General features: G+C 28.1%; 3 protein-coding genes across 5 annotated transcripts in view; 1 reads left to right on the forward strand and 2 right to left on the reverse strand.

Annotated features, from left to right (window-relative positions):
* Positions 1-10,213: 10,213 nt before the first annotated feature.
* On the reverse strand, positions 10,214-20,827 carry LOC100215444 (ferredoxin-fold anticodon-binding domain-containing protein 1). Its single transcript, XM_065813278.1, has 4 exons — positions 20,284-20,827; positions 14,345-14,492; positions 13,497-14,271; positions 10,214-13,226 (listed from the first exon to the last, which is right to left on the reverse strand). The coding sequence occupies exons 1-4, from the start codon at positions 20,774-20,776 to the stop codon at positions 12,894-12,896; spliced, it is 1,749 nt and encodes a 582-aa protein (XP_065669350.1). The 5' UTR covers positions 20,777-20,827; the 3' UTR covers positions 10,214-12,893.
* LOC100211851 (doublesex- and mab-3-related transcription factor A1) lies at positions 10,692-12,778 on the forward strand. Its single transcript, XM_065813279.1, has 4 exons — positions 10,692-10,977; positions 11,694-11,810; positions 11,896-12,015; positions 12,128-12,778. Exons 1-4 carry the CDS (start codon positions 10,692-10,694, stop codon positions 12,712-12,714), a joined length of 1,110 nt encoding a protein of 369 aa, XP_065669351.1. The 3' UTR covers positions 12,715-12,778.
* A 382-nt stretch (positions 20,828-21,209) lies between the features above and the next one.
* The window catches only part of LOC100201385 (serine-protein kinase ATM), a 131,654-nt gene continuing 131,194 nt past the window's right edge, over positions 21,210-21,669 (reverse strand). For all 3 annotated transcript variants that reach the window (XM_065813277.1, XM_065813275.1, XM_065813276.1), the window contains exon 65: positions 21,210-21,632. In XM_065813277.1, the coding sequence (XP_065669349.1) occupies positions 21,318-21,632 (315 nt within the window). In that variant the 3' untranslated portion in view covers positions 21,210-21,317. The remainder of the gene's footprint in view (positions 21,633-21,669) is intronic.

Consider the following 21,669-nt stretch of genomic DNA (forward strand, 5'->3'; position numbering starts at 1 on the left):
GTTAGATCGACGTTTAGTGAACGTATATATAAAAAAAAGTTTTAAATATACATTTTAAATGAATCATCCAGACATTTTTTTTTTTCATTTACAGAAAGTTCATTACAAAAGATTAAGAAAGAATATAACCAAGAGACTTGAAGCTGTATATCAAAGTCACATCAAACTTGAAGACCAGAAATGCTGTACAACATTTTATTCTAAGCTAACACAACTGCCGAAAGAAAAATTTATTTATATCCATGATGTGGCGTGAACCAATCATGCCTCTGATTGTTACCTCTGCATGACTAACATAGAAAAATTCACTATGTAGAACAAATCAGCTGTAATTTATCCAGACTATCCATTAGCTCTGAAGACAGTCTTGCATGATGCTGAGAATCCTATACCCATTCCACCGACGTAAATTTTATTCCACAAACACTACAAGTACCGACAGTACAGGTGAGGCTCAGTGTGATGTTAAAGTCCAAGAAAATGCTTATGTAAAAGAATTAGACAAGAGTAAACCACAATTTTTAACTGAGGCTAATTTAAACAACATTTTTTGAGACCTTCAACTATCCAAAGAAAAGGCAGATGTTTTAAGGTCCCGCCTTTTAGTAGAATTGCCCTTTAGTAGAACCTTCTGCTGCCGGAAACCAATATGAGTCATTTCATACTATACATACATGCAACACAATCTTGACTTTGAATAATAGCCTCCTCAATCTAAATTTATTGTAGGCAAGCATAGCTTACAACATCAACCCTCTTGTGAATCCACTAAAGATTTATCTGCCGCCTCTTTATATTAAACTTGTTAAAATAGAGAATTTTAAAGGCTTTAAACCCAGTGGGATTTTCAATCTTTTCAATTTCTTGGAGCGGTTTTAACAGACGCGAAACACAAAGCTGGTGTTTTCATTGACCCTCTGGAAAAAAATTTGTGTTGGTTTTTACCTATGAAAACTGATTGCAGCTACGAAAGAAAATTATTCAGTGTTCAGTTTTTATTACCATGTAAAGTTTGTGGCTCTCACAAATGGAGGGGGAGGGGTTATTCTACACATGGTCATAAAAGCTGAACACTAAATAATTTAAACACAAAATTTAAAATCTGCCAATGAATACATAACTAGTTTATATTTATGAAAAAATAAATAGTTCAACTCATTGCCCTCACGTTTAGGGTAGGAGGGGCAAAGATTTAAGGGCTTCTTGTTCCCAATTCCTCCTATCACAGTAATTTATTTTGTGAAGAATCTTTTCGTCATACATATGAACGTAAAAAAATTTGGAATATTCTTTTTGTTTAAAAGTTGGTTATTTCAAATATTTAAAAACCTTCCTACACCACTGTATATACCCACATAACATATGCGGTATATATATACCCATAACATAATATATTAATATGAATATAATCAAAAACTTTTTGTTCGTGCTACCGATTACCGAAATCCAACTTTTTAACCAGACAACCACAAATAGCGTTTTGGCTATATGTGTAACAATTAACTTGCAATAGCGGGTTTAAGAAAGAAAAAATCTTCCTTTTTACTTCAGTGTGCGGAAAGTTGATTTTTAGTCTTACCTTCTTTTTAGCATGTTTAACATAGTAAATGCTTTTAAAATCAATACAGAAACAAAAATTTCATTTTATTAAAAAAATGCTGTTTGCAGACTGCTTTATTTCCGTATAGAAGATTATGTTTTGATGAGTTTCTAATCAAAAAATCGAAACTGAATTATCTTATTACTTTCTTAAAACGCTGAGCATGTTTTTAGGATGCCTTATTAAGAAGACTGTGTACAATTTAAAAATTGAGACCTAAACTTATCCAGTATGTTTATTGACGAAAAAAGTTGAATATGTTTTAATGAATTACCCAGTTGTTTACTCTTTTTTATTCCAAATGTAATTTTTCAATATATTTCACGGTCACTTTACTGTAAGTTTTTACAATATTTTAATACATGTTTAAAATAATTAGTCTATGCACGGAGCGTTAACTGTGCTATTTTTAATTTGATAGGTGAGGAATAAGTTGTTTATTATATAAGAGGGCACGATGAGCATAATATAATGTGTTTATATAGACATAATTGTGAACTAGTTCCTGTTACTTTTCCCTAGCAACGTCCTAGCAACATGTAAATGCCCTAAAAAATGCATCAGAATACTATTTTTGAAACATTTTTACGGCTATACTCTAAAGCTATATAGTGACTATAAGCTATACTTTAAAAACTAAAACACTTGTTAAAGTTAAAAGGATAAGCATGAAGTTTGTCTCGTGACATGAATTGCTTATCGAAGGCAAATTTCTTTTTTGTTTTGAAGTCTATTTATTTTTTAGATTTTAGTTAGTAAAAATGATTTCAGCAAAACAAAATTTGCAAAGAAAAAAAAAAAAAAATACCACTAAAGAATCGCCATATGGTTAAAACCAAAGAAAAAAACTTTAACAACAACAAAACTAAAGCAGATTTAGAAACCGAATGTGCAAGCTCCAGGAAACTTAAAACTGCAGGTTTTGTTACTGAATCTAGTAATAATGATGATAGTAAATATTTTATGTTTATGTATATTGAGCAAATGAAAAAGTTAACAATACCAATTCTGTACTGTCCTAAATGTGATAACAAACAACCGATAGAATTTATTGATAACCTGAAAAGAAGAATGGGATTTGCTCATTTATTAGAATTGAAATGTATGAGCTGTGGTTGGATTAACTCCTGTTTCACAAGTAAAGAGTGCCATGATTCTAATCAAAAAACTAAACGTGGTCGCAAATTGTATGAGTCAAATGTTCGAGTAGTCATTAGTTTTTGTGAGATTGGTCGGGAGAAGGGATCATTAAAAATGTTTACTAACTGTTTTAACATGTATGGTATTGGTGAATCAACTTTTGACAACTTGAATGACAACTGTATTTCAACTGCATATGCTAAATTAGCTGAAGTATTAATGAAAAGAGCTGCCAGTGAATTTTCTCAAGCAAGTAGTCAGCCAGTCTGCAAACGCGTTACAATAGATGGTTCTTGGCAGAAGAGAGGTCATGCATCATTGAATGGTGTAATTACAGCTGTTATTGGTGATAAAGTTTTAGATTATCAGACTTTCTCAAAACACTGTAAAGATTATACAATGTGAAGATCCAAGGAAGGTACACCTGAACATGATAGATGGAAAGTAAATCATCATTGTCATATAAACCATACTAAATACTCTGGTGCCATGGAAGCTGCTGGTGCTATTCAAATTTTTGCACGTTTTATCCAAAAAACAATATAATTTATTCCCAATATTTAGGAGATGGAGATACTTCTTCTTTTAAAGAAGTTGTTGAATCTAATCCTTACTAAAATTGAGAAATTAGAGTGTATTGGCCATGTGCAAAAACGACTTGGTACTAGAGTTTGAAATTTAGTGAAAAACTTTAAAGGGACAAAAACTCCAATACATGGTAAAGGGAAACTTACTGATACTATTATTAATTCCATGCAAAACTACTATGGTATTGCTATTCGGAGAAACTCTGATAATGTATATGCAATGAAGAAAGCTATAGGAGCCATTCTCTACCATTGCACCGCACTTAATGATCCTGCAGGTCGCCATGCTATGTGTCTCAGAGATAAAAATTCTTGGTGTAAGTGGCAACTTGATCAACTAAATGGTACTAAGTTTCATAAAGATAAAATTAATTTACCAATATGGATCTATTTAAAGCTGAAACCAATTTTTCAAGATTTATCTGATGATAAATTGCTAACCAAATGCCTTCATGGACAAACGCAGAATGCAAACGAAGCATTTAACGCAATAATATGGACTTGCTGTCCTAAAAATGTATTCTTATCCAGAGGAACGTTTGAATTGGAAATTAATTCTGCAGTTCTTCATTTCAATGATGGCGGGGAAGGAGTAAAATCTGTTTTGGAAAGTTTTGGAATTAAAGGACAAATAACTTCCAAGAAATTAATGGAGGCTGATAATGAACGTGTTAAACATACGAAGCACAAATCTTCTAATATGGTGTTAAAACAGCGTAAAAAACCAAGAAAAATTAAAAAAGGCATAGTGGATGTTAAGGTTTCAAATGAAAAACAAACTTCATATATACCTGGTGGTTTTTAAACATTATTTTCGAAATACTTTATTAAAAGTCTCGTTTCCCAGTAATAATTTTCGAGACATTACACATTTTAAAACATCGTTATTTAAAAATGGTATGGATTTATGAACTGAAATTTTCAGAACACTTTTATAAGACATTGATAAATCATTTCTCATAGGATTTTGTAATATAAAGAGCAAATTTCAGATTTATATGAAATTTAGTACTTATTTGAGTGACTAAATAAATAAACTCTGAAACATTTTGCATAACTTTGAAGTTATCAAGGCAAATCAAAAAATCCTATGACAAATGAAAATATTACATATGATAAGCATTTCTGCAAAATGTCAAAGCTGTAGAGTTATTATTTAGTGAGATATTATGTTTTCAAATTTACCCCATTGTTTGAGGTTTGACTAATTTATTTTTGGATAATCAAGGCAAAAAAATTCTTGAATGATTTTTATTTTAATTTTTTGAAATAGAATCAAGTTTTACTACAAAATATCAATAAATAGCTTAAACTTAAAAAATAAATTATTTCTAGGGTTACCACCTTAAACCATTATTGTGGTGCCCCATTTTTGATGTTTAGGATACCACAATCATGGCGCACCATTATCATTCGGGCACCATGTGCTATTTTATTCTCTTTTTTTATTATTAAGAGGGCTACATTGTTTACATTGTTTAAATTGTTTATTTACATTTTTTATTTTTATATTTACCAAAATGTTTGACTTTAATTGATTCTTTATTGATATTTAATGCCATTTTGATGTCAAAGTTATTTTAAAATGATTTAGTTTTTATTGTCTCAAGTTTTTTTTTGTCCTTAATCTCACTCTTACTAAAATTATGGTGCCCACTCTCCCCTAAAGGACGTTTTTTTTATTTTGAATAAAGTTTATAAAGGGATGTAAAAAACGCAGTCATCAATCAATTAATCATGATCAAGATGTTTTATTTATTTTTAAAATATTTTCTTACTTGATGAGCAAAGTTTTTTGAAGTAAATAATATGACAATGAGGTCTGGGTAAACCATGTTGGAATATGATTGTAATAAACTTTTGATTTATTTCTTATACTTTCTAAGAAGCCTTCTCTAAATATAGATGATATTGCAATTATGTAATTAACTTAAATGGGGCATTAAAATGACACACTATAAATAAACGCTTCCATATATATACTTCACAACTTGATGTCTATCAAAGCAGGTTGACGTTGTCATCGGAAATGAAGACTAAACATTACGATTTGTTTAAAACAAGAAACATGTTTATAAAAAACTCAACAAGACTAACATAAGAAACTTATTAAATAGAAAATACTTATGTACTTTTAAACTTAATATTTTTGGCAAGTTTTTTGTCAAAACAAAACAAAAAATTTAAATTTACTTTGTTTTGATTAACGACTATGCAACCTATTAATAATAAACTTGCGCAAGAGATGCTAGAAAAAAAAAGCGAGAGACTTACATGTATATATATATATACATATATATATACATATATATATATATACATATATATATATATATATATATATATATATATATATATATATATATATATATATATATATATATATATATATATATATATATATATATATATATATATATATACACATATAAAAAAAATTACAATAATAGAAAATCCTGGCCGGGGCAAAAGGAAGACAGACTTGTCTTATCACCGAGTCCCGTTACATAAGTAAATAAGAGATAAGTAAAACAGTATAAATACATATAAAACTTCAGCAATGAAATTAATTTTTGCTAATAATCTACCAGCGGAATAATTAAAAAAAAAAAAAAAATACAAAAGTGAGATAATCGTGAAAGTTATCAATCACAAAAAATTAAGTTAAGTTTTATTAAAAATAATGCAATATAAATAAGTATTTAGGGCTAATTAAAAAATATCAAAAATAACATAAAACAAAAAAGGAAAGCAGTTAGTAAAAAAGCTGAAGAAAATAATTTTAAATAATTTCAAAATGGTATAATTCAAAACCTTTTAATCTGTTTTTAAAAAAGATGTTTGAAATCTAGTATATCGAAGTCCATGTTTAGTAAACGTCGTTTTGAATCAGCCTTAAAACTTTCCAAAGTGCAGTTTAAAACGAAGTCCTGTTTTTCATAAAAAATATGAAGAAAACTTTTCCAAACAAAAGATCCCCGATAATGAACTTGGTACAAGCCTAATTTAAGATGGTTTATGGGAATGACAAAGTTGTTCATTGAAAATTTGGTAGGATATTTATGAGAGATTTCATTAAAGTAAGATTGAAATGTTACTAAAATATTATTCACATTTTGCTTTAAACATAAATAATATTACTTGATGAATATTAATTTTTTAAATATTTAAAGCTCCAAGGTGACGTTAAAGAGGTTCGCAATGTGCATTCCTGTTTACCCCAAATATTATTCTGCAGACATGTTTTTGTTCGCTATAAATTTTAGTGTGATTAGTATATCCTGTATACACCTAATGAGATTTTAAATTTAAGTTTGGAATTACCTAAGAAAATGTTTAACTTTCTAGACCATTTTCTACAAAAGAGTAGCGTCAATTGAACAATTGAATCACATTTAAGCGTCACTTCTAACTCATATAAATAGCAAATTAGTACCAGTTACGTGTTACAAAATTAAACGTGCACGTTTTTTACGTCGACAAAGTTAAATGTGCAGCGTTTTTGATGCCGATAAATCGGAAAACTATTAGTTTTTTAGTAACTAGATCATTTTTTTATAAATTATGTTGACGATTCGAGGTAAAGAAAAATGAGAATCATAAAAACGTATTTTTTGTGATTAAAAAAAAAAAAAGTTAAGAAGAAATTAAGAAACATAGAAAAAAAAATTTAGAACAAAAAAAATGATGTTTTAAATACTTGATAAAAAACTTCTAAAAATAAGCTCATTGCTAGGTTTTTAATAAAAAGATTGCCATTTTACTAAAAACTCATCATTAACAACACTATCTTCTGTAATGTACGCGAAGTAAAAAAACAAAAATATATATATATATATATATAAGTAGCGTTTATAATGTGAGGTTGTCTTTTAAAAGGCCAGAATGCTTAGTCAGTTGAAAAACTAATTTTTACAAAAATCTTTAGCAAAGTAGTTTAAATCTTAGCATGCCGAGCGTTTCAAATGCTAACCCAACTTCAATAAAAAAAACTCTAATCAATTGGGTATGTTACATGCAATTGTTGAATGCAAGTTTTTTAATTAGTAGCTTAAAAGCAAATTAACTGTGGAAGTAAACAAAACCATCTAATTATGCTAGAAGTAAGTAGATCTAACGACACTCAAGCAAATTTAAACTATGCAGCCACAATCTTTTAAGTGTAAAAAGGTTTTTGTAACTGGTGTAAAAACATTCATAAAATTAACTTACGTTAGGTGTAAACGCAAATTATAAAAAAAATATATTCGGAAAAGTAATGGTATTTTAATTAACAATAGTACTACTAAAGTAAAGTGATGCCTGATAATACTACTTTTTATGCCTACTCTAGCGTGTCTTGGTCGGTATAATTGTCTGAAGGTAATTGTAAATTAATACAAGTGTATATGTACAATCGTAATAATCAATTAGAGAGTGTTTCGGTATGATCAGTACAAATTCTATTGTCATGATAATGAACAATGTTTAGCACATAATAAAATACTAGGTTGAGCATGCGCCAAAAAACTTATAGTAAGCAAAGTAGACAAAAATAAGCTGATTAATCATTCTGTGAATATCTTTGCGGTGTTTAACGATTGCACACAATAAAAATTCAAAGTTATTCAATAAACTTAGTTGATTCATTTATTTTACAAAAACAACTGTTAAAAAAGTTCTATTAAATCCTCGAACAAACCGTCATTACTAAATTATGTAAAATAGATTCAGTAACTTAATACCTTATCGAAAATAGAACTTTTACAAGGGTGAGAAAAACAGCTGTTTTTTAGAATGGGTAAATTGTTGTTTGTCAAGTTTAATTTAGAAACACACTATGTGGTATGTTAAATTTAAGTGCAACCGATCAACCTCAGGTAGACTGTATTACAATGAATGATCAATAGTTTGCAATAAAAGTACAATGTTAAGGGTTACTTAGACTAATGAAAAATTATTTCGAATTATAAAAGTTTATAACACAGACAAAAGTTAAAGAGAATAATGAATTGATTTAAAATAATAAAAATACAAAAAATATTCGGACGCAAAACCTTTTGAAGCGAAAATAGCATTAACAACAAACATGTTATACAAATATTCTTTTAAAATATCAACCACTATTAATTTTGTTCAAAATTATGTTGTTTGGGCATTTATTTAAATTTATATATATACATATATATATATATATATATATATATATATATATATATATATATATATATATATATATATATATATATATATATTTAAATTATTGACTCAATGAATAAAAGAATTTGGCATATATAAAATTGCAGCTTTCTAAAGTTATATAACAAAATAAGATTATACTTTTAGTGAGGACGAAAGAAACATAATCGTGATGATATTAAAGACCTCTTAAAAATCATTCTATAGGAAATCAGACTCTATTAATTTGTGTTTCATCTGCGTTTTAGCTACATAAGTTAACGAATTTTCGAAATAAAAAACATAAGCGAAATCTCAAACTTATTGTAAACAAAGACACTTTGAAAGAATGGCTTATAATTGAACGTTAACAAAAAAGGATGAATCAATTGAAATAGACTGCTACGCCATTTTAACCAATTATGATTCTTTATAATAATAGTTTATTTAAGTGAAAAATACAAAACAGCGAAAGAAAAAAAGAAATTTATTGAAAATGTTAATAAATCATGTGGATATAATTTACTGTAATCAGAATATTTTATAAAATGTAGGCAAGTAAACAGGATACGCTAAAAGTTCGATTCATCTTCGCAATAGATTTTTTCACCGCGCACAATTAATATTGATAAGTAAAACTTCGTTTTTAATTAAAATGTAAATAAAAAGCTATTTAAAAAAAGCAAAACTATATTAACTAGATATACATATATCATTCAAATTAAACATTAAAAAATAAATAACTTGAAAGTAAACTTTTTATTTGCTACTTGGTTTAAGGAAGAAGAATATTAATAAATAAAAAATAAAGCATATTTAAGAAATAAAATAAAAATTTAACAAAAAGTGTCTCATATTTCAACTTATTTAAAATAAGTTATAAAAATAACTTTTATTATTACAATTTTAAAAAGATTGTAATGTCAAATGTCAACTTTGAGCCTACACTATTCGCAAAACGTATATAATATATCCATGTGTGTATGTATGTATGTATGTATGTATGTATGTATGTATGTATGTATGTATGTATGTATGTATGTATGTATGGATGTATGTATGTATGTATGTATGCATGCATGTATTTATGTATGTATGTATGTATGTATGTATGTATGTATGTATGTATGTATGTATGTATGTATGTTTAAATGCATGCATGTATGTATATATGTATGCATGTATGTTTGCCAAGGAAAAAGATTTTATGCTTTGTTATGTCCATTACTTCTTTACAACTTTTTTTTTTTTTTTGGCTAAAACCAGTAATTAGAGTAATAATATACTCAAGTAAATTAACTTGTAATTATAAAAAAATTTGTAATTATAAAAAAACTTGTAATTATAAATTAAAAAATCTTTTAATTATAAGTAAAAAAAACAAAAAACAATACACAAGTTAATAGAGAACGCACAAATTTATGCGTTCATGTAAATTTTGAGCAATTGCGTTTGATTTTGTACTTTCTTAAGCTTAAAACCATCTTTTGTTATAAACCAGATCTCATAAAAAAAAAAATAAAAAAAAAAAAAAAAATTAAAACATGTTTCTTAGCACAGAAATTCGGGACGACACACTTTTATGTTTTAAGGCCACTTGACTCACGCAGAGCGATTAAGAATATCATCTATGACTCAAAGCAACTATAACTTGTTTGAGTTTTTGCAAAACGGGCAATTTTCCAGGTGTCGCTATTTTGGGATCATAAACTAAGAAGTGCTCGCCTCATCAATACGGCTAAAGCCTTTTGTTCTATTCTCAGTTTTTACAAAGGTTATTTTCAAAGGAATAAATATCAGTGTATATTGAAATATTCAAACAAATATTCTCAGATTATTATTTTTTTTTAATTTAAATATATTTTTTTAATATTTTGCAATTTATTTAAGCAAAAACAACAACAACAACAACCACTGAGAAACGTGTCAGTTTTTAAAAAAAATGAAATTTACTTAACACAAAAATGAACTATTAGGTCACATAAAAAAAGTCGGAAAAACGTTTACAAAATGTAAAGAACCTATTGTTTGAGTTTCGTATTAAAAATGTGTTTGAATGTTATTACAAATCTTTCAAAAAGAAATTGAAAACATTGATTTAATCACGTGACAAAAAAAAAAACATTTATAAACTCGAAACCACAAAAGCTTAATTAGTGTATGCTTGTATAGCGAACGCAAGAGTGTATTTACACTAATATTATAAAATGATCAGTTCATTAAGAGATGAGAAAAAAAGGTCCCCAAAATGCGCAAGATGTCGTAATCATGGATTCGATTCTTCTTTGAAAGGACACAAAGGCTACTGCCGTTGGAGAGATTGCGTGTGTCCAAAATGTCTGCTAATCGTAGAAAGACAAAGAGTGTTAGCAGCACAAGTCGCTCTGAGAAGACAACAGATGCAAGATTCAAAACAGAGATTGACTCCACTTCCACGGGGAGATATATTTCCGGTAGCAAGGCCAAATATATCGGAAAATGATTACAATGGAGGTTCGTATATTATTTATTTGTTTTTTATAACAACTATTTTTATTCAAGAAAAATTCAAAAAATTCAAATTTTTTAATTTTGCTTGAGTAGATGTTTTAAAATTTTTTGGTCATATTTTAGTGTCTTATTAGATAAACGCAAAAAATGTTAACGGGAAAAAAAAAAACTTTTTCTCTTTGTATCCTAACATATCTTTAAAAAAGAAAAGAAAAGTGAAACATAAGTTGACCGAAAAATGCATTTAGATAATTTTTATCCATATGGCGAAAGTGAAACACACTTTTCATATTGCAGCTTTTGTACCGCAAATAAAAAAACAATTGTAAGCAAGGTGCATGCAAATATAAAGTATCTATAATCGCATCAAACAGACGGAGTAAGGCAGAAAAAAACTATTGTTACTTCAATGTTTAGATTGATAAAAAGTTCTGATTAAATAGAAATCTTGCAAACTTTATTTAAAAATGCTTTGTCTTCCACACATGCGAGCCCTAGAAAAATAAATTCCGTTGATAGGAAATAATATGGTGCAAACAATTGTTTCTTAGAGTTATGCATGTTGTTTAGTCCACACTTTGTTATTTTATTGTTTAACAATGAAATTCATAATTTTACAAAACAGAATTATGTAAAAAATGGTTGCAATCAAAATTTTGTGAAAAGCTTTAAAATAAAAAAGTATTTTATTTTTATTTTAAAATAACATTTATTTTTAGAATCAGAGAGTGACGATAACGTGTCGTTAACCGATCTTCAATTCAACGAACGCAAAACGTCGTACAAAAGTGAAACTTATCAAGGTCACGAATATCCAAGAGATCACCATAGCCAAGGTAAGATTTAAACTCAATTAAATTAACTTTTACAAATTTTAAATAAATTATATTTAATTACTGATATTAATTATTTGACCTTTAGGAACCCCACCTTATATGCACACGCAAAGTTATGTACCAATACCAATGAGATATTTTGGTAAATCGGCAAGTTTAAAAAGAGATACACCGTTTCAAAGTTTTTCAACATATAGACCCAAAGGTAAGTTTTGAATAAATTTTTTTCGAACAACAAATTATTCTAATTTTTTTTTAAGTTTTTTTTTTAAAGTTTTTAACAGACTTATCAGATTAAATTACTTTTTAAAATTTAGAATTATTAGATCGAATGACACCTGGGTATTTGGGGAGAATATCTCCTTATCGCCGGCAACCATGTTCGCTTAAGTATTACAACGGAAAAATTTACCCAGACGATCGCTGCCACAAAAGTAGTTGGATGCACCATATACCCAATCATCCGCATTCTGTAGATTATATTTTGGAAGATAAAAACTTAAACGAAGAAAAACACGATATAAAAAGTAATAACGAGAGTTCTCCCGAAAAAGAAATTAGAAAATCACCAATCAACATGTTGTTGCGATTATTTCCCCAGCACTCATCTCCATTACTCAAAAATATACTGTCAGAATGCAATGGTGACCCAGTGCATGCTATAGAATGTATATTAGACAAATACCCTTCCGATATCACCAAAAACGAATTAATTTTACAAATGGGTCGAGCATCAACCAGTCCAAATACAAAAGAAAAAACAGACAATGGAAAACTTTTAGAAGGTAATATCGGAAGAATGCATTTGAACAAACAGGCAGACGATCAACTATCGAACTTAGCAAGAGCCTATGACATTCCTATGAACATAGAAGATAACAGACAAACTTTCAGCAAAATATAAAAAATGTAAATAATAAATAATTATAATTTTTACTATAACAGCAATAATAACTTTTTTATATTCAGTTAGAAATTTTTCCTCACAAACATCATATCTATTTTAATTTTAATTTATAACACACACGAACAGACACTCGAGCGCGCACACACAAGTTAGGCAATAAATTTCCTTATTAAAACTTATCTGAGTTTAAATCCTGCTTCCAACAAACGGAGCCTTACATTATTTTGAATTATTACGCTATCCAAATGAGTCAGTGGTCCATCTAATCGAGAATAAATCATCCGATAACAATAACTAACCAAATTACTTTCTTTGTAATTTAATAGCTTCAGTAAAACTATTCCGTAAAGACAATCGTGTGCATTCGTAAGTATCGTTGACAAAAGTTCTTCTTCGCTATGTTGGTTATCAAGCCAAAGGCATAAATCGTGACGATAGCATAAGGGGTACAGAATTGATCCCCTCAACAACGACGGTGTAGTTAAGATTTGCAACTCGCTATCTGTATTCTTAATTATGAAAATGACCATGAAAAATATTAACGCTCATTCTTCAAAAGTTACCATGAATATTATTAGATATCAATAACTAATAATTATAGTAATAGTAATAACAATAATAATAATATAATAATAACAGCAAAAATAATAACAAAAATACAAAACAGTTTTAAATTAATATAATAAAATTTATTTTTATAAAAAATCGATATGATTCACCACACGCAAAAAAAAATAAAAAAAAATAAAAAAAAAACATATTAAAATAAAAACTGTTACCATGTGCAGTAATAATTGTTGCTTAAAGAAATCGTCATCACTCCAAAGATATTTTAAACTCTTTATTTCGTAGCATGCCAGAAATATTTCAAGTATGCGCAGCTGCAAGTCTAAGGTTTCGCCGTTATCTATTAAATTAGCCACACAAAATCCGTTAATATAAAAACAAGTAACGACATTATCAAAACAAGTGTGGTCCTTTTTTAAAAAGACCTTTTCTACTTCTGTCATTTCATAGTCTGGAGCTGTAATTTTTTTGTATGATATACTTTCTTCTAAATCTTCGGTATCATTATTAAAAGAAACAGTTATCTCAGGTAAAGATGTCCAAAACGACACAGGAATTTCATCAACAAAATCTGGCACAAAATCAACATTACAACTTGTATTTGTTTTATTATAATGATAAGATTTGCAAACACACGAGGCGTGCAAAAAACACGAATTTTCTTTACTATCAACAAAAAATTTAGAAAACAATTTTTCTCTAAAATGAACCAACAAAGCTTCTTTCAAGGTTTTGCTGCTTAATTCACATTTAGTCAAATGAATGGTATACTTTAAATCAAAAGAAATACTGGCCGATATCGGACTAATTTTGGTATTTAAACGACGTATGATTTGTTTAATGCATTTACAATTTAACTTATTCAGGTCGGATGAAAACAATACTTCGATATTATAAAGACTTAGTTGTTTTTCAATTGATTTTGAACAAAGTTCTTTCATTTTCTCAATAAATATGTTCCAAGATTCGTCTTTTAATTGAATTTCTCTAAAGAATCTAAGTAACATAGAATAAAATTAAAAAAATAATAATAATAAATTAAAAAAAGACTTTAACCTACGTAAGATTCACAAAACTTCTTCGAACAAACGTATGCAATAGAGCACTATTGGTTAAAAAACCATTTTTAATAGAGCTTCGGTAACCAGCTTGACGGTAATTAGTCAGACTGCTAGTATCAAAAGGTTCTACATTTAATAATACCAACCCTTAAAAGAAATGTTTAATCTTTATCAACTTTTTTTAAAGATTATCCGTTACAAAAACTTTAAATGTTAAATATAAAAACAATTATAATAAATATCAAGTGAGAATGAAGACACTCGGGTATGAGAAAAAAAATTGCGTTTCTGCTTATAATGTATGTTTTTTTCACTTATAATGTATGTTTTACCAAAGTGGTATAATAAACTATATTATAATAGACTAAATTATACCTCTTAGGTTTTACGCGTATAATACTTTATAAACGATAGTTCGTTATTGTCTTCTCTCCCTAATTTAAAAATCGTGTTGAGTAATTCCATGTCAAAACAACCAGGCCATGTAACCCTATGTCTTTGGATTTTTTTTATGTTTTTACCATAGTACATTATGAAATAAGATAAATCCCAAAATTTCAAGGTCTAACTCCTAACGGTTCATGAGTAATGGTTGTTTTAATTTAGCTACTATTATTGATTTGGTCATTTTCCGCCATTTTTAATTTTACATTTCTCTTTATAAAACCAAGCCTTCAAACGTGTGAATTCTAAAAATAAGTGACTTAGTTAATCTCAAGGTGAGGAATTTAAATATATAAATAAAAAACTCATTTTATAATTAAAAAGTACCTAAATATCAATTATAAATGGTAAAATAATGGACACCTGCCACTGTAAAATTTTTAGGTGTGCGGTAAATTTTTTAAGCCTAAAATTTCAAATTAGGTCATTGTATGTTTGAAGAACATTGTGTGAAAAAATCATTTATGCCAAATACATAGTTTTGTAAATATTTTACTTTTGTACTAAAAATGTATATATAATTGTAGGGGCGGACCACGATTTTTTGGTGTTTGAGTTAAATAACTTCCAGCTAAGTTCTATACTCCAAACCTTTGAATGTTCATACTTATGTCATTTAGCCTGGGAACAAAAATACCCTAAAAAGTAGAAATCATCTGCCCAAACGTGAAGGGAATTGATTTTTCCAAACAGAAAAATTACTTACTTTAATAAGACTAAAAATTGTACATATTTTTAAAATTTTGTCAAAAAATTATTTGGCATTCAGAAGGTATAACCATGTAAAGTTTACAACCCCCTCAAAACGAGGGGGGTTGTTTAATTAGGTATGATTTCTAAACAAATCATTATTTTTCAATGAAATTTTATTACCTTAAAGAAATTTCTACCTAGTTTAGGATATTAGAATTCATATTTCAAAAAATTAATTTCCCCCACGTTTTAGATTTCTAATTTTTAGGGTATTTTTGTTCCCAAGTTCTTTGCAGCGCAAATTTTTGCAAAACATCTTAAATGACATAAGTATGAACATTCAAAGGTTTGGAATATAGAACTTACCTGGAAGTTATTTAACTCAAACACCAAAAAATCGTGGATCCGCTCCTGAATTAAACGTGCAATTTTTATTTCTTTTCCTAAGAGCAATTCCATTTCAAAACAACCAGGCCATACAACCCTAAATTCTCTGATTTTTTTTTTCAATTTTCGCCAAAGTACTTTAGGAAAAAATGATAATTTCTACCTAAATCTAAATCTAAGTGGTTCTTAAGTTATGAAAGTTTTTTTAATGTATTTTTTGTTTCCTTTTTGTTCCTTGGTTCCTTGTCTTTTCCAATTATCAAAGTTTAATTGCTGAATTCAGACGTATTCATCTAATTTAAATGTTGCAATTAGTTCTACATAAATAATGTAATTAATACTTGTGCATTTTTAAATTTGCAAGTATAATATTTTTTAATTCATTATCAAAATGATTTCATGTGATATTGGTAAAGTTTTGAAGTCAGAATGCCATAAAACCTCATATTCTAGAAATAAAGAGATTTTTTTACTACATGACCTAGACACTGATACTCGTCAAAACATTTTATGGAGATCTGAGTTGCGTGCTTGTGAAGAACTATTCAGCATTTGTAACCACCATTTTCACTACTTTGGAAAAAGATTTGAAAAGAAAAATGGCAATTGTTGTAATGTTTATAAAGTGCATAAAAAAAAAAGAAAGGTAATTTGATTTCAAATATATTTTATGTAATTATATCAAAGAAACCCTTCTTTAATTTTCAAATTGTATTACTTTTCTGATGGATGTGGAGGACAGTATAAAAATTTTCAAACTTTTTTACTGTCCTCCACATCCTTCAAATTTTCAAAAACAATACCAGGAAGTCGAGGATTTCACCATTGCATACCAGTTTCGAAAGCATCTATGTTATTTAAAAAAACTAGTAACAATATAAATCCAAAATCTATTAATATAACTAAAAAGTCAAGTTACCAAAATTTAAGTTTAATAAATTTTGAGCTAATGCAGAAATACAAATATTACGCATGTACATATGACTCGTTTTGGTGAATTGCAGTAGTGGAAGAAAAAGACGAAGAATGTAATGATATAAAAATAAAGTTTATGCATCCACATGGTCCATCTGAACAGTTTTTCTGGCCGAAAAGGAATGATTATTGTTGGATGCCAATCACCAATAACATTTTGGTGCACTTATTAATGTAACAACATTAATAAGTGCACCAAAAATAATATCAGACAAATATGAACTTTCAAAAAAAGATTTTAACAAAATAATAAGTATATATTTGTAAATCAATAATTTCTAATGGACATATTATAAAAAATTGTATATCAATTTAAGTATGCATCATTTTTATTTATTTTGAAAACTACGATAAGCGAAATATGATATTTTTGCTTTTTTTGTAATATTTTTCATTTAATTTTTAAACTATCTATTTGGCAGAAATGATTTTTTCACACAATGTTCTTCAAACATACAATGATCTAATTTGAAATTTTAAACTTAAAAAATTTACTGTACACCTAAAATTTTTACTGGGGCAAGTGTCCATTATTTTAACATTTATAATTGATGTATAGGTACTTTTTAATTATAAAATGAGTTTTTTATTTATATATTCAAATTCCTCACCTAGAAATTAACTAAGTCACTTATTTTTAGAACTCAAATGTTTATAGACTTAGTTTTATAAGGAGAAATGTAAATTTAAAAATAGCGGAAAATGACCAAAACAATAATAGTAGCCAAATTTAAAACAACCATTACTCACGAACCGTTGGGAGTTAGACCTTGAAATTTTGGGATTTATCTTATTTTATAATGTACTAACTATGGTAAAAATATAAAAAAATCCAAGGACATAGAATTGCATTTAAAAAAAAAAAAGGTTGTTTTGACGTGGAATTACTCTGTTGTCAGCCTTAAAAGGTCGATTGATGCAAATAAGAATCAAAAACAAATCAAGCAAGAACAATCATCTTCAAAAAAAAAAAAAAAAAAATTATATATATATATATATATATATATATATATATATATATATATAAAATTCAATCAATTAATCAAAAAATCATTTAAAAATCTAAGATATATATTATACAATAAAGTATAGGCAGTTTTATTATATCGTATAGAAAACGTGTATTTTTCTTGTATGATTCTTGTTTAAATGTGCGCCAACTAAGAATAATAAGTTATTAGTGCATTACAAATTTTTCATTTGTATTAAACAAAGATTTATCAGACTTATTTTAAAGAGCCTCATGGTAATTATAAAATGAATGATAAGAAAAAACGACCATTATTATCTAATTTTTAATTTTATTTAGAAATAACGTCAGAAGTTCCACACATTTGTTTAACGGGTGATGCGGAAGTTATCGGACAAATCCTAATTTCATTATTTGAGCATAATAATTAGTTTTTGTGGTTTTATGCGTAGGCATAAACGTTCTATAAAATATAAACTTTATTATTTGAAACACAATTATTTAAAATGAGGTTAAATGCAGCTGAACGAGAATCTTTTCGAAAGCGACTAAAAATGTTTTTTGTAAATAAACCTAATATAAAAAAGAAAAAAATCGTAAATCATTTTGAAAAGGAAGGATTTGCTCGAAGTACAATATATATGATAACCTAAAAAGACTTGAAACTGTTCAATCGTTTTTTGATAGAAAGCACCCTGGTCGTCCGACATCCTGGACTAGAGAAAAGAAAGCCGAATTAACGAGACTTGTCAACAATCGAAAAGGGGTCAGTCAGAGAAAAATAGGTATTAAATTCGGTGTAAATCAATCGACAATTGGTCGTCAAATAAAAAAAATGAATATTAAATATAGAAAACGTGAAAAGACTCCAAAAATACACTATAGAACAACAAATAAAGGCAAAGAAAAGAAGCAGGAAACAAGTTAACCAACTCTATAACACAAAATCGCTTCTAGTCATCAATGACGAAAAATACTTTTGTTTTGCAGGGGACAACATGCCTAGAAATTCTGGATACTACACAAACAACAAAAAGACATGTCCAGAAAGTGTTCGTTTTATAGGAAAAGGGAAATTTCCAAAAAAATTATTAATGTGGATAGCCATATCTGACCATGGTATGTCCGAGCCATTGTTTCGCACTTCCAAGGCTGTAGCGATCAATTCATCAATCTATATTAATGAATGTTTAGAAAAACGACTTCTTCCATTTATTCACAAGTATCATGGAGACTTTAACTATTTATTTTGGCCAGATTTAGCAAGTTCTCATTATTCTAAAGATTCTCTAAATTGGATGGACTAATATGTCTATTACGTTGATAAAGAATCCAATCCAATGTGCCTCAAGCACGACCAATTGAAAATTTTTGGGGACATTTGGCACAGAAGGTTTACGAGGGAGATTGGCAAGCTTCAACAGAGCAAGTTTTGATTGATCGCATTAAACTAAAACTACAAGAAATTGATTTAAACTTTTTACAGTCACATATGAAAGGCGTCAGAGCAAGATTGAGATTAATTGCAGATGGTGGTGTTTTTTCATATAAAAAATAATATATTTTTATTAAAAGATAAATGCTTTATTTAAAAAAAGTATAATATTAGTTTGTTTTTTTAATTTATAAATAAGTTATTGACGTTTTTATTTTGTCCGATAACTTCCGCATCACCCGTTAGCCAAATCATATTTATGCAGTTACTTCATTTAATCAACCTAAAATGTTAACATAGACCACCTTATGTGGCCTTGACAATGCACACCAAAAGCACTAACAGAGACACATGCGCAAAATGTTAATACTCTGATATTTTACTCTCAGTGATATGGAATCTCACTGAGAGCTACATCAGAGTTTAGGAAACTTTACTACCAGCCAGTCTTAGAACCATTAAACTGAGTTTTAGTGCTGTTTAGAAAAAGTTGCATATACTATCAAGATGGCACAAGGAAAAACCCATGAGTAGAGTCAGGAAGATCATTCAAGGCAGGAAATAGTGTAACACACGTTTATATTTATGACAGCCTATTACTTAAAAAAAGTGCGGAAGGCTGGTCAATAAAATTTTTTGCTTTACCCCTAAAGTCTTTGCCTTGAAGAACTTCTACAACACGATAGCTAGAGGCAGTTAACATCTGCCTAAGGTGAGTATTATTACTAAGACACCATCTCTAGCCTTTAATCAACCAAGAACCCAAACACTGGAGGTATTTAAAAGCTAGAGTTAATTACTGCTAGCCTTAACCTAGAAAATTTTACAATGCAGCGAGACATCAGGACCTAATTCCATTTACTTGCTTCATTTTATCCTCCAATATGGAACTTAAGCATAATCTATCTGTATGTGTATATCTATATGAACATATATTAGATATTTTGTCTTTTATTTAGTTATGCAAACATAAAATAAGAGTTATACGAAAATAATTCAACCAACTACAAAAAAAGTAATAAAAAAACAACAACCTGCTTTTGCTGCTTGTGTCGAAACCTTCCAGGAGTTTCCATAGGCTCCGCGTGAAATATCTCTTGGAGTTCCGCCTTGTCCCTTACAAAGAGAAACTAAAACTTTACCTTGATCACAAAGTTGGGTAACAGAGCTTGCAAAAAACTTTTCTAAAAGTAGACGGCATTTTTTAATGTTAGACTTTCCTCCTACATGTGGAAAATTAAATATAATCAAGGCAAACTTATGATTTGGGAAATATTGTGAAAGGTTTGTAGCATCCACATTGTGCTTGACCACAACATTCGGCTGACTGTATAAAAACTTCACATTAGTAGAAGCGCACTCGTCTGCAAAAATTGTCTCTTTTGAATCTAAAGATGTTGCATGTATTTTGATAGAAGATGTAAAACATGCCATGTCCATTGAAAAAGAAAAATTGCCATCTCCAACAATAAGAATTCCATCATGAGGATCTTTAGCTGATTGAATATTTGTAAACAAATCAAGCATTTTTCGATTATAATTACAAAAAGCTGTTATTTTTAAGCAATTATAATTCCATCTATTGGTACAAAAGATTTTAAAAATAAAAACTTTGCTAGTTGAGTAAATAACATTTTGAAGTAATATTTAAATAACAATAAATAACAGTCCAATTATAACTTATTTAATTATAACTTATTTTAATAACAACTTATTTTGTATTTTATCATTATAATAACAAGTGTATTAGATAAACAATAATAACAAGTGTATTAGATAAAGTAACAACTTAGTTACTTTATTAATACACCTAAAGTATCATTAAAATTTTTTAAAATAAAATAAAAACAACATTTAGAAACATTTAAAAGCATTCAAAAACATTTTCAAATATTTAGAAGCAAAGATAGTAATAAATATAAAAAATAAAATAAAAAAGTATATAAAAGATGAAATTGCGTCAGCAATAAAAAATATATTTGAGAATATTAATTGCCATAATTTTTAAGTAAAAATTGTTTGAGTTACTTCAACTTTTATATAGATGCAATCCAAGTCCTAAATTTCATTACAGCCACGGTTGCCAACCAGGAAATAGCTTGCATAGATTTTCAGTACTTTGAGCTTCCTGAATCAAATAATTTACATGTCCTTGAATACTTAGAAAACCACCTCCCTCCATGCCAGATAACTTTTGTTTTAAACGAAGCAAGACTCGCTCAGCCATTTTATTTTTTTCAATATCGCTTGCTTTGCCTCTATTATCATTATCAAAAACAGTTCTGCCATCTTCTGCTTCAAGCAAATCACTACATTTAGCTTGTATCTGAACTGCCTTACTAGTTGTGACAGTCCATGTTGATAACGGATCATAAAGAAGAACCTAAAGCGCCAATTAAAAGCATAATTTCATGTGCAAA

This window comes from Hydra vulgaris, chromosome 12 (assembly GCF_038396675.1).
Source record: "Hydra vulgaris chromosome 12, alternate assembly HydraT2T_AEP".
NCBI lineage: Eukaryota > Metazoa > Cnidaria > Hydrozoa > Anthoathecata > Hydridae > Hydra > Hydra vulgaris.

Bases quoted from the DNA above. Each gene is read 5' to 3' on its own strand.
- LOC100211851 (XM_065813279.1), top strand. From the start codon at position 10,692: ATGATCAGTTCATTAAGAGATGAGAAAAAAAGGTCCCCAAAATGCGCA. The intron at 11,811-11,895 runs GTAAGATTTAAA...TTTGACCTTTAG, and splicing joins AAGAGATCACCATAGCCAAG to GAACCCCACCTTATATGCAC. The intron at 12,016-12,127 runs GTAAGTTTTGAA...TTTAAAATTTAG, and splicing joins TTCAACATATAGACCCAAAG to AATTATTAGATCGAATGACA.
- LOC100215444 (XM_065813278.1), bottom strand. From the start codon at position 20,776: ATGCTTGATTTGTTTACAAATATTCAATCAGCTAAAGATCCTCATGAT. The intron at 14,272-14,344 runs GTAGGTTAAAGT...TAGATTCTTTAG, and splicing joins AGAAGTTTTGTGAATCTTAC to AGAAATTCAATTAAAAGACG. The intron at 13,227-13,496 runs GTAACAGTTTTT...TTCATAATTAAG, and splicing joins AACAATTATTACTGCACATG to AATACAGATAGCGAGTTGCA.